The sequence below is a fragment of the Anopheles funestus genome, chromosome 2RL (genome assembly GCF_943734845.2).
Source record: "Anopheles funestus chromosome 2RL, idAnoFuneDA-416_04, whole genome shotgun sequence".
NCBI lineage: Eukaryota > Metazoa > Arthropoda > Insecta > Diptera > Culicidae > Anopheles > Anopheles funestus.
The window spans coordinates 40930223-40945358 of NC_064598.1; the positions used below are offsets into that span (position 1 = coordinate 40930223).

At 41.7% G+C, this 15136-nt stretch overlaps 2 protein-coding genes across 2 annotated transcripts in view; one reads left to right on the forward strand and one right to left on the reverse strand.

Moving 5' to 3' along the window:
• Nucleotides 1–15136, forward strand: part of LOC125761691 (uncharacterized) — a 135946-nt gene that overhangs the window by 76522 nt on the left and 44288 nt on the right. The gene's annotated exons all lie outside the window — the stretch shown is intronic.
• The window catches only part of LOC125761695 (neuroligin-2), a 28986-nt gene continuing 23683 nt past the window's right edge, over nucleotides 9834–15136 (reverse strand). Inside the window, exon 11 of the mRNA XM_049423129.1 lies at nucleotides 9834–14903. Coding sequence (XP_049279086.1) covers nucleotides 13951–14903 — 953 coding nt within the window. The 3' untranslated portion in view covers nucleotides 9834–13950. The remainder of the gene's footprint in view (nucleotides 14904–15136) is intronic.

Genomic DNA, 15136 nt, shown 5'->3' on the forward strand with positions numbered 1-15136 from the left:
ATTCATCGCTAGCGCCGGTCGTCAACCCATCTCCCGGTCATCGCTCCAACGCTGTTTCGGGCTCCTTCGGGATCCTCTAGGCGAGATTACCGCCCTCTATGAAGAAACAGCGCAAGCCCCGATCTATCCATCTCGGTCGGACTGTTTACATTCGTTAACAAATTCTGTTTCGGAGAACACACTTTTAGTCTGTTAAAGAAATGTTATCATCACTTATCAAGATTTTTAATTAAAGTGTAGAGAGATTAAACGTTAGGATCTTCGCATTGCTTGGTAACCTTTTTTGAAGCATATTGTAATGACCAACATTAAAATGGTTTGACTCGATCTGATGATATGTTAACAATTTTTAGTATATTTTTTTACACTAAGAACATTCTCTGTGGCATTTATGCATACAACTTACTTCATCAAGAAAACCCTTTCTATATTGGGAATCCAATATAGTTTATTTGTACTTCTCTTGCTTCCAGTAAATGATTACAGACCGCAAACACAGAAACACCTTGAGCATGTTATTTTGACCTAGCATTAGAAGCTGTAGTAAATGAAAATAATGAAAGCATATTTTTTTGCTGCAAAGGAAGAAAATTACCGTTGGTATTTGTATGCGGGTAGCATGAACACACTCGTACCTACCGTTTAGAGGACGACACATTCGTGCAGAAGATCCAAATTGTCTTGCATAGATTGCAGACACAAAATTACACAAGCGGAAGTACCGGTTTGTTGTTTACCTACCCGGTATGTGTGGTTCCCTTTATGTGGGTCAAAATAGTATTGTGTCAGTTGCCATGGCGGTAAGTTTAACCGCTGTGGAAGTTATGGAGCAAAACTTCTTTGAAGATTTTTCATCTTCACATCTGCCCGATGGCAGCTGTTTTAGTTAACAAATGTTGTAGTAATTTGTTGAGCATTATTTATGGGAAATTTAATCAACATTTGAATGTGTGTAGAGAACAATGCTTTTGGATGAAAAAAAAAATCATCTGTCATGAAATTAAACTCTTTCCGCATAAATAGGTATTCCCTGCGAAACGCAATTATTTTACGTCCAACAGTGTCCGGTGTTATTAGCATTTGTTTTATTTATAGGGAAATTAATTTGCATATCATAGCGACACTTAAAAACGTTCCACCACGCGTCCTTTCCAACCCCTTGCATACGTTTTGGGGGGGTAACAAAACACTAACAATAGTGGCCGCGGCACGAAAACGGATAAGTCATGAGATCGTACGTATAAATCATCCCTATAAGCGCACACCGTATGATAGGCAGGCGTTTGCCGCACGCAGCAGTAATAGAACCGTCGGTACGATCAAGGTACCATTGTTTGGTACAATCTTTTTCACAACACCAGCACTGGAACGAGATTTTAATTAATACATATCCCGACCGAAATGAACTGTAAACCACATTATTAAGGGCGGAACGGTATACGTTCGTTTGTTCGTCACCATGTGGTGGGTTTTGTGGTGGGTTTAGTGAGACGCGAGTACGCCGGTGATTGAAAATCATGTACCGGTTACGATTTAGGACACTCGCAGCATTACATCCTGACACCAGGCACAAGGGGTGGGGAGAAAGTTGGCAGATATGCATGCATGCGTGCACGCATACATGCGCCTGGGATGGTGAATATGTCAGGTGTGCTTTTGTAATTATGAACAGTTTAATTAGATTGCACCACCTGGGCCCGGAGTAGTGCCAGAGAAATGAATGCTAAACATGCAACGCTGCGTGGGGCAATTCTACGGATGTATATGGAACCGAGTACAATGAGTAAATTATGAACATGCTTCTCGATTTAGCCCAACGCTAAATTTATAAATGAAGATAATAAAACAAGCATTCAATCCGGATTGATTCAGTGGGAATCGATTTTCTTCAAAATTGCAATTTGAAAGCGTGGAACAAACAGTCATACGGCCGAACACGATATATTCGTTTGCTGATTGAGTGCTTTTAAAGGAGCGCTTTTATTTGTTTCGATTGAAACCAGACGTTTGTTATGGTTTCTGTGTGATTGTTGTTATATTTATTTTTGAGAAATCGCTTCATGAAATTGTTTCCCTAGGTAGGCCCACCCGCCTTTCCATTGATGTGTGCAGTAAAATGAAAACTTACAGATCAAACCATAGCTTTCAGAGGAATAATAACAATTTATGTTTTGGCTGCCATTTCGGTCGAAGCATAATGTACATCCGCCATGTTTGCCCCCTTTTTTGGGTCACGTTTGACGATATCGGTTCGCGACGCCGAACAGAGCGGTTTGTGTGTGAGCTCACAGTCTGTTCTACCGTAAATGTGACCCGAAAGGGAAATTTTTCATCCACACGCAATGGGGAGCTTTACCGCAACGGTGTACAAAAATGAGGTTTACAACAAAAAAATAAAAAAGAACGAAAGCGAAAAACCAAAAATAACAAACACATAAAAAAAGGTGGTAAAAAGTCGAATGTGTTTGAAGCATGTGTTTTTTTTCTTTTTTCAGCGAATTAATTCCTGCGGGACGCCACCGGTATGCCACGAAATTCTGGAACGTGGTATGTTTTTATATTTTGCGTACGAGGATACGTGTGTGTACGTGTGTGTGTGAGACATTCGCATGAAAACCACACAAAATATAGGATTTCCAGCGAAAATTTACGCATGGCGCAATGGGATGAAAAGTATTAAACGGATTCGATCAAAGGCAATCGCTTCGGGATACAAAAGTTCTGAAACTCTTTGTGAACTTTTTTTTAAAAACTATTTTAAGATTTCGAAAGAAGTCTACGTAGCTTAAATTAGCTTGAGCTCGACGTACTTCCGGCACATAATGACAGAAAATCGCAGAACTGTCTATTGATTTTCTAAGAAATTTTAAGAACTTTCATGTTGCACTGCGCGAAATCAATTACAGTAAAGCTGAACTGCCTGTATAGCGTATGAGACATTAGGCGACTGTAGGTAAAGTTCAACGATATTATCCAAAAATTCTGCACAACGTGGTGTCTCCAGGGATCCATAAAATTGTTGAGCGTAATTAAAACTGATTCTACGCTTGCTCCTGGTACAGTGCGACCTGAGGTGCGACAGAAGCCTGGTGGAAACCGCCACCTTGGAAGTGATGTGGGTTCCTGCAAAAATGCTTTCATCTCCAACTCGTCGACAGCCCTGACACACCGCTTTATGGTAATTGAAAATTACAATCGATCTTATCTTACCGATGGGCAATGATTTAATATGTGGTCTGGCAAAAAGGCGGGGACAGTTGTTGAGAGCCCTCGGTCCCTGGTTGGTAGTAAAATTAAACGTTCACATTTTGCCATGATAATGGGAAACTAGTCTTGGATGGATTGATTTATGGGAAGCTTAATGGCGCCAAAAAATGGCTTCGGTCACACATAATCTTTGTGTGTATGTATGGTTATGGAGCAGCACCTAAAAGCTGTGGGGTCAACGATGCGGTAGCTTGTGATGAAGTATTTTTTTTTACTGCAAATAAAACTAATCTGGGTTGATGGTTGGTCTGGTAAGGTTCATTTTTGGCAAGGTTAGTTAGATAATTTTAATACGCTTCTTTGTGTACATCGTTCAAGCTATTTCCCGCAATATCTTGGCAAAGTGGCCTTAGTTGTCCGTCATTGAGTAGCCAAAGCGAGAAACAAAAATCAGTATAATGTTGCTGACAACAACAGCAAAGCAAATGCCCCACCTGCGAGCATTGGCAAGTTGGGGACATAATTAATGATATGTTTATTACCTATCAGAACCAACGCCTCTCAAAACCGGACACTGGGCACTCTGGTACCGACAAGATAGGGTCGAAATGATTGATGCCAGCGGGTCGACCTTTTCGCTGTTTTTCGACAGCAAGCAACAGGCGAACCCGACCATAGATCCTTTGGATCGGGTGGGTTGTGGGTCGGGTTTGACGCGGGCTGCTATTAGTTGATCATTTAGCAAGCTAGAACAGAAGACCCAACCGACCCTGGGAGTATATTACGTGACACAAAAATGGCTGTAACAGAAACAGAAAAGTATCAGCTCAGGAAGCGGAAAAGGTTAGCATAGGATGGTGTTTCTTTTCTTAAGATAAAATAGCTGATAATTAAGCCAATCTCTTCGCCTGAGCGACTAATGGGGACTAAAGTTACAAGATTGATTTTTCGATTCAATGCTAGCTGAAGGAGAGTGAGTAGAAAGTGTTTGAAGCTTTACTTTCCCTAAGCAACACTTTTGAATATTTCTTCAAACGTTTGGGCTTTGATCTTGACACTCGCAAGTTTAAGTAACGCGTTTTAGTACACTCATCAGTTTTGATGATTTTCATCCACCTTTACGTAGGCCGGTGCGGTTAACGCTAAATGGAAGATAAATTTGTACCGTGGGAAGTGTTCTATCGGCGCGATATAATCTTCACGAACGATGAGCCACAACATCCATCCGTGGTACACTCGAATGTGCCGGTGGACACAAACAGCGGAAGGAAGCGCAAGTAAACACGGGCACCAGGCTGCACCGAAACGGCCGTGTCGTCGTACCAGAAGTGCGTACATCTTGTTTGATATGATTTTCAATCCGCTCACGCTTGTTCGCTCGGTACCGGGGAATGGAAATTTTCAGAAAAGGAAGATTAATTAAACATCATTCCTCTGGTCGACAGCTCCTCGACTCTTGCTGCTCCTGCTCGGCCCGGCATGCCGGGCGGGGTAGCATCTTATCCGGAAGCGAAACGAGTGCCGGGAGGCTTTGGCTTTAATTAATTGCATTATACAGATCGGTGGTGGCCATGGGTGGCGCTGGAGTTTATGTTTCGAGAGAATTAGCGCTGAGCCGAAGCATGAAATTGGTCCCACGCAGATGATGTTCGGTGGCGCAAATGACATCGACGCGAATGATGAGGCAAAAAGAGACATGGCTTTTTTTCTCTCTTAATTGAAACTATTGCAGGTAATATGTTGCTTAATGTTATGTTCGTGATGATTTGACAAATAATGGTAACGTCACAAGCGAATATTATTTCGGCACGACCGTGTTACCGCATGTTTGTAAGAATCTTCTGTAAAGGAACAGAGAAGTGAAATTAACTTTGATAATTAATGTGACAGAAAACCACCACCATAATACGAAGGCATTGAAATATGAAAGGAAAATGATAATATGTTGTTGCGTTTTACAGGGCTTTTCAATTCATGATTCACTGTCCATAAATTATTTCATTTCAGTAAGGGGATATTTCAACAAATAATCAATAATTATTTTCCATGGTTGTTGAATAACATTTAACCGCTATGAAATATTTTACTGGCAGTTGAAAACGAGTAGGTAAACCGTAATCAATGCTTAAATTAACTTCATACATGAAATATTTTTATATAATAGAATTGGGTTCCTTTCCTACGAAAGTTCATACTTTTTTCCATGCATTTTTCGGAAATACAGGGGCATTATGTAGAACTCACCAAACAACTGGCCATAAAAGCGAAGAACACTAAGATTATTCGTAAATTTGCATTGTTTTATTAAACTATTCTCAATGGTTGAACATTAGTCAGCCAAAAGAAGCATAAAAATAAAATTTAAACACAATTTCGTATCATTTCTTATTTAACATGTTAGTTAAATTTCGCATTTTTATTTTTATTTAGCATTTATATTAATCAAATTTAATCTCTTAAGTAAAAGTAAAAGAGAATTTCGTTGGAAATATTCTGAATCTAAATCTGAATAGTCCCGATGTATGTAAAAACTAAAAGCAAGATGAACAAAAAGATTATAAAATTATGAAATTTCTTGACAAAAAGCTCTTGAAGATTTTGATCTTTTGCAATGATGTATCGTAATTAATAAGAAAAATTACATTTAAAAAGGTATTTACAGCAGTCAATCCTAAACAGATTTTGCCATTACATAAGTGCGACTATTGAAAGTGGTCAAAGAGCATTAATTACTATCTAATCATTCATCCGTAAAGTATACATCGTACAAAGTTAATCTTATAATGTCTGTCGTGTCCAAGGGTTTATCCGAAAACTTCTATCCGGACTTAAAAGTGGTTTAACGATAATACAACGATCAATACGCGCGCTCCTTTAATTCCTGAACATACCAACTGCAGCAACATTCCATTCCCACCGTCTTTGCTAACTGTAAAGGGATTTAGCGCCACACGATACATGCTCAATGTCATGCTGGTTTGACGATCCCATTCAGCGGATTTCATCCATATAACCATCATCGCACAAAACAGCACCGTGCGAACGTTGCACATCAGGGGACATCCCGACAGGCGGTGCATTTCAGACAAACGAACAATTTGCACTCGCACTGGGAGGAACCATGTAGCTTAGGGTCGTTTGAAACTCCTGGCCCCATTCCACGGAGATGGTCCCATCCGGGAATGGTGTGATGCAATCGATTTTACGTCTGCTGCTTTTACGTAGTCTTACGTTGTTGTTTGGTCGTGTTCTCATTCGCGCATGGAACAGTGCGGTAAGATGTGCTTTTCGGAACTATGCTAACCGCTCTAGACACTAACCGTCCGAATGTCGATCCATCGTTTAGGGCATCAGACACACACACGAGACGGTGTGGAATAGACAAACCTTTGGTACATCATTCAGGTCCGAGAGGTATGGATGCCTTCTTCAGCAATGCCATCGGAATTGGTTATTGTTTTACGTCTGCCGAAATGCAACTCCAAACACCATCAGCAACATTTTGGGTTGGTGGCAATATTATTTTTCCACCTCAATGGGCAAAAGGGTTCATCTGATGCACCTTCACTATTACCTATTAGAATGAAGCAGCTGCAGACGGTTCAATGGGAAATGTGACACCTTTCTTACTGGGCTCACTGGATGTGGTTGCGGCCATTAAACCGCTGGAAAATATTCAACCCATTTCACACGATAGTATGACGAATTTATATATGTGTTTGTGTGCATTTTTTTATCATCTCACTGTTGAAACTCTAAACAGTGACTCATGTATTATATTCGTTTTGGTATTATTTCCACACCACAGTGACCGCAGGTGTAGATTAAAAAATAATTATCGGATAACCTGCGGTGGTTGAAATAAACAGATCACACACGTGTGTGTGTGTTTGTGTGCGGTTGATGGTCACATAATTAGCATTTTGTTATGAAACAACAAACATGTTTGAAAATGGTTAAATGTGTGGTATTTTATATCCTTGTCAACAGACATTCGGAAACAGCATTTAACATTTGGAAACATCACTTCACGGACATTGTTGCCTTTCGCGTGACATGCCCAAAAGATAATTTGGAACCAAAAATTATGTTGCTCTGGTGGAGAAAGCATCAGTGGGTGAAATCGCATAAAAATGAAACAATAAAAAGCCTGAATCATAAGATACGCCTGACAATCGCATTTCAGTCTTCCGACCAAACAAAGCAATAATTCCTTAACAATGGTCCGCTTCAATCACTATTCGTTTTATAGTGGATTTGGTACAAAAAGAATAAAAACACGCACACTCACACACACAAACGAAAAAGAGCAAACCGTTGTACAAATTTATAGCCGCTTGAAATCACTCAAGCGTAACATATTGAAGGGTTATTTCATTTGTTCGCGTTACATAATTTAACTGCACTCACGATCCGTTGCACGATACGCAAATGGTACGATACGCAAAAGCGGTACGATAAATTGCGTAATCGATTAAGACACAACGGAAGCGTTTCGGGCAGAAGAACCAACGCCACCGCAAAATGGACATAAAGCGAACAAGAAAGAGAGAGAGGGAGAGATAAAGAGTGATCGAGGGAGACCGATGTTCAATTTCACAAACCGCGGAAAACCACAAAACACCGAAAAGACACGTTCTCCATCGAAGCCAGGCCGGGCGCCGCGGTTTGGGCGCAAGAAAGTTGCAAGCATGACTGGTTCCTCGGGATGGGAAGAATACACCAAAACCATAAATCATGGTCACTTCACCCGAAGCGACTCGTGCCGGAGAAGATTTGTTGAACAACCGGAATCAAATCCGGAATTTAGAGTCTAATAAAAAACGAATAAAACTTCGTTGTGCGCGCAGCGCGGCGGCACAACATTCGGTTTCGGGTGAAAGTAATTTACTTTGACTTAAGGGTTTGCTTGTCGCGCAAATTTGTTTCCCTTCTTTTTTTTACTTTCGAGAAGCAAAACACCCGCGATCTTGAGAGAAAACGGAAAACCATCCAGCGGTGTAAGAAGGTAAGAGCGATACGTTTTCATCGCGAAACAGTCCTACGGGGACCATTGTTGTGCGTGTGGTTGCGTTGTCATTGCGTGGGCGTAGGTTTTCCATTTGCTACCTTCAGCAAACATTGGAACCGAGGACGGCATGCACTGGCGAAGCAGCTTTGGTTGTGTAGCGAATTTTCGCATTCTTTACCTTTGCCATCGTTTGACAAAAGTTTTATTTCCCCCTTTTTCCCGCTCCGCTTCTGTTTCACTTGTGGCACACTGGTTTGATTGTGTGTTTTGCGTTGTGTTGTGGGGTGATGGGGAATCAAAAGGAACGCTACCACCTGTGGGTGAAAGGTGTTTAAATTTTCGCCATTCGCCTGTTTGATGCCCACGGTCGCCCGCGAACGCTGTTAAATTTACGATGAAAATCAGAATAAATAATTCAATAGTCCGCGTGACAGCAAAGGTCAGCAAAGTGCATGGTGAAGTTTAGACACTTTATCGAGGATGAGCTGCTAATGGAATTATTTGGCTGAGTGATATTGGCACCGTGGCGGTAATGTAACAGCTTGTGAAGAATTTGGATTGAACTTTATGCTTTGTGCGGTGTCATGTGACTAAATTTGCTGCTTAAGAGGTCTTCAAAGACATCGATAATGTTATATTTTTTCAAAACTCTATTTTTCAGAAATGTGAAGTAATTATTTCAAATCAATATTTAGATAAATTACCTTCGTTATTTTATGTAAAGAAGATGAAGTCTCTAGTTACTTAAGAATAAACGGCAAAGTTCAAGAGATAAAAAAAACACACACACACAAATTAATAAAAATAATGTCCCTCACATTGACATGGTGTTTTTATTCTTAAAATATTAGTGGTTGTATAATTATGTTGCGCACATTCGTAAGCTGCGGTTTGTCAGGTTGAACTGTGTTTATTGGATATGTAATTTTTTTTCTCGAACTACAATCAGTCAAAATTCATTTAAAGGCATGTAAATACTTACTGATTTGTCATATTTAGATACATTTTCAAAACCGGCTCGTCGAGGATAATTAGTTAGCTCAAATATTTTTCTTCCATAGTGCTCATGAAAAATAAAACTTAAGAAAATAGAAAACATGTACAAAAAACACAAAAAAAACATTTGGCAAACTTTAAGTCGCTTAAAAATATAGAAAACAACATTTTCTTTCTTCTTAGTATTTTAAGTTTTTCGAGCTTCTGAGCTTTTAAAAGTAGCTTAAAGATGCAAAAGTTTGAGAGGATTATTTGGATTTGGAGGAGGATTTATTGGATTTGCTGGATGTTGGAAGAACGCTGGATTAAAGAAAATAATATAACATTTTTAGACAATTATTTTAATGTCATCCTACAACCTTCAATTGTCATGACAAAACCAAACGATTTCCAATTTTAAACAATTGCCGTTAATACTGAGACAAAAAATTTGTTTAAATTTAAGGCGATTATAAGCGATTAAAACAACATATTATTTCTTTCGAATGTTACTTACCAAGTTTCATTGTAAATGTAAATATAGCAGCAGGCAATTAAACGTACGTAATTAAATTTCTCCAAACCTGCCACATGTTACCAGTTTCAATTTTCTCCGTGTACACAATAAATAAGCGATCAGTTCAATTTCAACGCATTGTGTCGCATTTATTTCGAGCATCCTTCGTTCTTCGTTTTTACCGCGCGTGACGTTTGATTCTACTATCTCTCCCTTTATCTTGGTTTCGCAAACTCGAATGCATTTTCCCAGAAAACTTCCTGTGTGTACACAGTAGAGTTTGGTTTTTGTGATTTTGTAGGTTGCGCGTTGCTCTGTGTGCTTTACATGTAGTTGAATGTTCCATCAAATTTGTTTTGTTACGTTTGTTCAAAGTGTCGCCGTTTTGTTCTGTCAATATCTTTAGATAGCTCATTAATTTCAGAAATATTTACATTGTTAAAAGTACATTTTCTTCCTTTCGTGGATTTGCTGGCTTGCTCACTGGTATTTAAATCGCGTTTTTTTTTGGCCAAGTACGTAATGATTTCCTAACATTTGCCTGTTTGTTGTTTACCTATTGCCGGGGTGCGTATCTTGCTCACGACTCCACAGTACCACAAGGTGTCGAAAAAGTTGTACATGCCGTACGGAAGAAAGGATGCTATTTGTTTCCTGCACGATTTGGACAAAATCGCTTGCATGCCTATAGTGCTTAGTTTTACACTTGGGAATGAGTTTGAACGACGACACACAATATTAGCTAGTTCCTGTGTTTTTTGAGTTTTTTTATCGGCCGTCCCTCAAACAATCAGGATTGATACAACAGAACAGTGGAATGGAAACTTTTCCTATTAATGTAGATGGAAAATTAAAGCTTATCATTTTACGGGTAACGGAGGAAAGCTTCCGGTAGAAGCAAGAACGTTAAGATGTTATCAATTTCCCAAATCAATTCCATATTTGTGTGTTAATTGTTTGTTTCTGATTTTTTTTTACTGTTTTGCTATTTTACTCCCTTAAATGTACCAAATCGTAGGCTTTCCCCTCAGCTCGTCACTGTTGGAAAGGAACGTAAACACGCTTCAGAAAGGTCAGTCTTTAGAAATTCTATTAAAACTAAACCAACATAGATAAAATCTTCTGTCACACTGTCAAAAACTTTGCCTTCCGGTAACACACTATGTATTTTAGCTAATGTATGCGAATGTTGTAACCGTTTCGTATCTATTTAAAACATGTTTGCCATGTTTTTGCCACACCAATCATACCTTCCGGTTGGTTTTGCGATGCTTTAGTTTTCGTTTTACGAAAGTAAAAGTAAAAAGTTTTGCGTCTCGGTGCGTGTCGTGCCGTGTTTCGAGCAGCACGCAAACCGATAATTATCCATCTGCGGTCGCACCACAGCAACACGTTCAGCGATAATTCCTCATTAATCTTGCCATTTTTAAACAGAACGTGACACCATTTGCCTTAACTTTATTGCGACCGTAGAATAATATTTTTGTAATGTTTCTTCGTGCTGTTGGCTTGAAATAAAGCTTAACGAACGGGATAAAAGTTGTACCTATTGCCCATAAAATCGTTACTTATTTCGTATCAGATAGCAAATCACAAAAGGTGGACGTATACTAACAAAACAGGGTGTAAAAAAACTCTCTTCAAAAATGATTAACCATAATTATAAGCTTCTTGTTTTTACCCTTCCCTTCCCTGACAGCAGGACAATTATTAATGAAGACTGTTGCTCATTTTGGGCAATAATTAAAACTGGTTTGCTTTTTTGTTGTGATGATGTTGCTTCACTTCATTAAACGTGTCAGGGGATTTGGATTCCGGTGTAATGAATGAGGTTATGGGAGAAAAAAAACGAACATAGGCAAAATTCCATCAAAACGCACAAATCACAAGTCACCGAAAATATGTTTTCCCATTGTCCAGCATGGAAGGACGATCTTTTGCTGAGGCGATAGCAACAATAAAACAAGCAACAACAGGGGAGCAAAAAAAAAAAAACAACCCGACAACAAACCCCCTCCCAAAATAACATTCCAACCCCTTATCTCGGTCGCTTATGGTGGCTTATCGAATACTTAATCAAAGATACAACTGTGTCCGGGAAAAATGTGTTATCATACTCTATACCGGTGTTCCCTATCCAAGTGTACGTTCGGTTTTCGGCGAGCGGCCACATCCCCACACAACCTAACCGGATAACCGTGTGCGGCACATTCTGTCCGGCAAATGTGCCCTGTCGCCCAACACTGGGAAGGAGTTTATTATGTACAAAGAGATTTTTATTGTTATTGTTATTATTTCCTAGAATTTATGGTGCCGCCTCTTTGGTCCTATATTCAAACAATAGGGCATTATTTCTGTTCCGTTGCCCCCTTCCTCCCTCCCTCCTCTCCTCTCTGCCATTTATGGGACAAGGTGTGTGCAGTGACGGTGATCAGAAACGGAGTTGGGGATTGTTCGAAGGATGTTCGGATGAAATTGGGCAGGATAATTCGCCGGATGAAGCGGGGGAAAGATGATTCAAGGTAATGAACTGAACGGCTGAACCGGAAAAGAAACCCGTACCTACCGTAAGGGCTTCCGGGCCTCTTGCATCCTCCATCTTGCCGTGCGATGCTATCAATCATGTGCGCCAGAACAATGGAGGTGGAGCAAATAAATTGCCTGTTTAAACAGTCAAAACATCGAGCAAAGCGCGTGAGACAGCAGGTTGGGGGTTTGCAGCAAGATCACCAAACCAAACCAGTGTGCCGAACAGCATGACACAAATGGTACCGAGCGGATTCTTTTTTTCTTAGGAATGATAGAAACGCTCCAAAACTGGACTATAAAAAAACTGCTTACAATCGCACAATTGCCAACGAACAAAGTGAAGCGCGTATTGAGAGTTTTCTTTTACTTTTGCATTTTTTTGTTGTTGCTGCGTATAGCTACCTCGTTTTCCTGTCCAATGTAATGTCGTTCTGTCAAATAAATAGAGCACCTTCGGGCAGGAAGGTAAAATATTTTAACGACCTTCCAAGCACCGGAAGATAATGGACGATTGCTTTCCCTGTTCCCGGTAAAGCGATTCCACACTTGGCAACGAATGGTTGGCACCAAGTGGCACGAGTAGGACACGTTAATGGAAACTGTCAACGATTGAACGAGCCTGGCAAAAACAACCCGAAAAATCAAAATATTTTCCAATTATCAGAACGCTTCCCATCCGCCCGGCAAGTATGCTACGCCTGCCCTGCGAAGCATAGGCGAAATGTTTTAATCATTAATTTAGCTATTTCCAGGGAGAGAGAGAGAGAGGGAGTGGTGTGGATAGCGGTTTGTTGGTTCTTTCAAGGATGGATGGAAAATTAAGGCTCATCCTTCGCACTTGTGCTCAAGAGAGCCCAACAGAAGGTGACCTTTGACTGCCGCTAGTTCAGCGATCTGTTTTGAAGCAGAAAAGGGCAACGGAACGGAGAGGGGAATGGAACGGCGGGGCAGATAATTTAGCTCAGGAAGTGTCACTGATAAATCATAAGCGAAAACCGTTCGTCTGGCAGAAATGCAAAATTAATGTTTTAATTTTGCCACCCTGCCACCCGCCTTCAGCCGGGGTAGGATTGGAAAGGGAAAGGAAAGGCGGTGTAAGGGCCGGACTGGTGATGGCTACATCCTCGTTTCTGGGGAGCGTTCGTCGTCATTATTGATTAATTACACCTGCTCCTAGCAACAGAATATGCTAACGGGACACGTAAACAGTGGCGTGTACCTACCCAACATCATCACCTCGTCCATCATTCTTCAATTCCTTTGGAAAAGATCACTCTCACAGACACTCACACACACATATATATATGTATATACTCGCTTGTGCTGGACATGCGCTACGGATCGGCATGTTTTTCGGCTAAAAATTGGCTGCTCTGTGCTACACTGACTCCCTTGGAATGTATAGGAGCACCTGCCTTTTTGCACTAATTATTCATAACCTATTGAAATTCATCATTAACATCCGCTCTCTTGGGCTTTCGCGCGGCAGTGACCGACCGGTTGTTGACGACCCCCTCCTTTGATCTGGGGTTGCCATCCTTCGCTGTGTTTTTTTTTTGAGCGGGAATGGATGGTTTTAGGCGCCTCACTACAGGGCGGTCATAGCGCCATCGATCGTGTGGTTTCTGCAGTCGCCCAGGCTCATCAGGTGCATATGGCCGTTGTCGGGGGCCACTACCGTTCGGTCCTCGAGAGCGAACGACACTTAACGTCACACGCGCAGCTCATCCATGGTAACGTTCTGGGACGGGTGGCCGACCACGTTGCCACCCACACCCGCCGCCGTCAGGTTCGATTTGACGCAGCTCTTTTTGGTCAGTGTGCCACAGTTGCTACCGATCAGCTGTAGTGCGTGAGCCGGAAGCATACCACCGCCGTCACCCGGGACCGATTTCAGGTGCTTCGGAGGTGGCGGTGCTCGCTGCGGCAGATCGGCAAACTCAGGCGGTGGCATTTGATGATGCTGCAGTGCCGGATGATGGTGCCCGAGTATGGTGGATGGGTCGGTTTTGGAGTGTATTGTAAGACTTTCCAGCTCACCGCAGATATTATTCGGCATCTGTCCATTTTCGTTGCGTTTCTTCGTTTGCAGCGTACCACCGTGACCACCAGAACCCATCCCCGAGCCACCGCGCGGTTCATTTAACCGCGTCTTATCACGCTGATAGTACACCCCGGCAAAGATCAGCACGTTCAGTATGAGCAAACTGCAGCCGATCGCGATCGTAACGCTAAGGGCGGTACTGTACGCAGCAAATCCATCCTCCTGTGATGAAGACATTCCACCCGCACCGACACCACCGGCACCGGTACCATCGTCGTCACCACCCTCGGAAGATTCCGCCGTCACGGGATGGATGGGCCTTGGGCCCGGATGTTGCCGGCTTCCGTTCGGCAGGATACCGTACGATGAGAAGTTAAGCAGCGAAAAGACCTGCGTAGTGAAGAGCGTATAATTCGACCCGATCGTTGCCGGATCTCGCTGGGGTGGATTGAGCGGTTTCACCGTTGGCATCGCGACCGGTTGCTCCTCATCGTCCGCTTCCAGCTCGTGGTGCCCGCTGGGGACGTCGTCATTGCCCGGCTTATGCAGATCCGGCACCAGGTTCAACCAGAAGGACAATCGGTGCGCTCGATAGTGGTTTTTCAGTTTGGGTTTCGTGTCTGTTTGAAAGCCAGGTACAGAGAATACACAATGCAAGAAGAATGGTATTAGGTTTAACCGAAACCAAAAAAAAAAGATGAAAAAATACTACCAAGAATCAACGGAAGAGAATGTTGAACGTGAAACAAAAACCCGGGACACACCCTGGGAGCACACGTGCTCGACCTTGTGTCACGGTGGGAATACCCATATCCTTAGGGGATGTTGACGGATGCATACGGAAAACCTGACG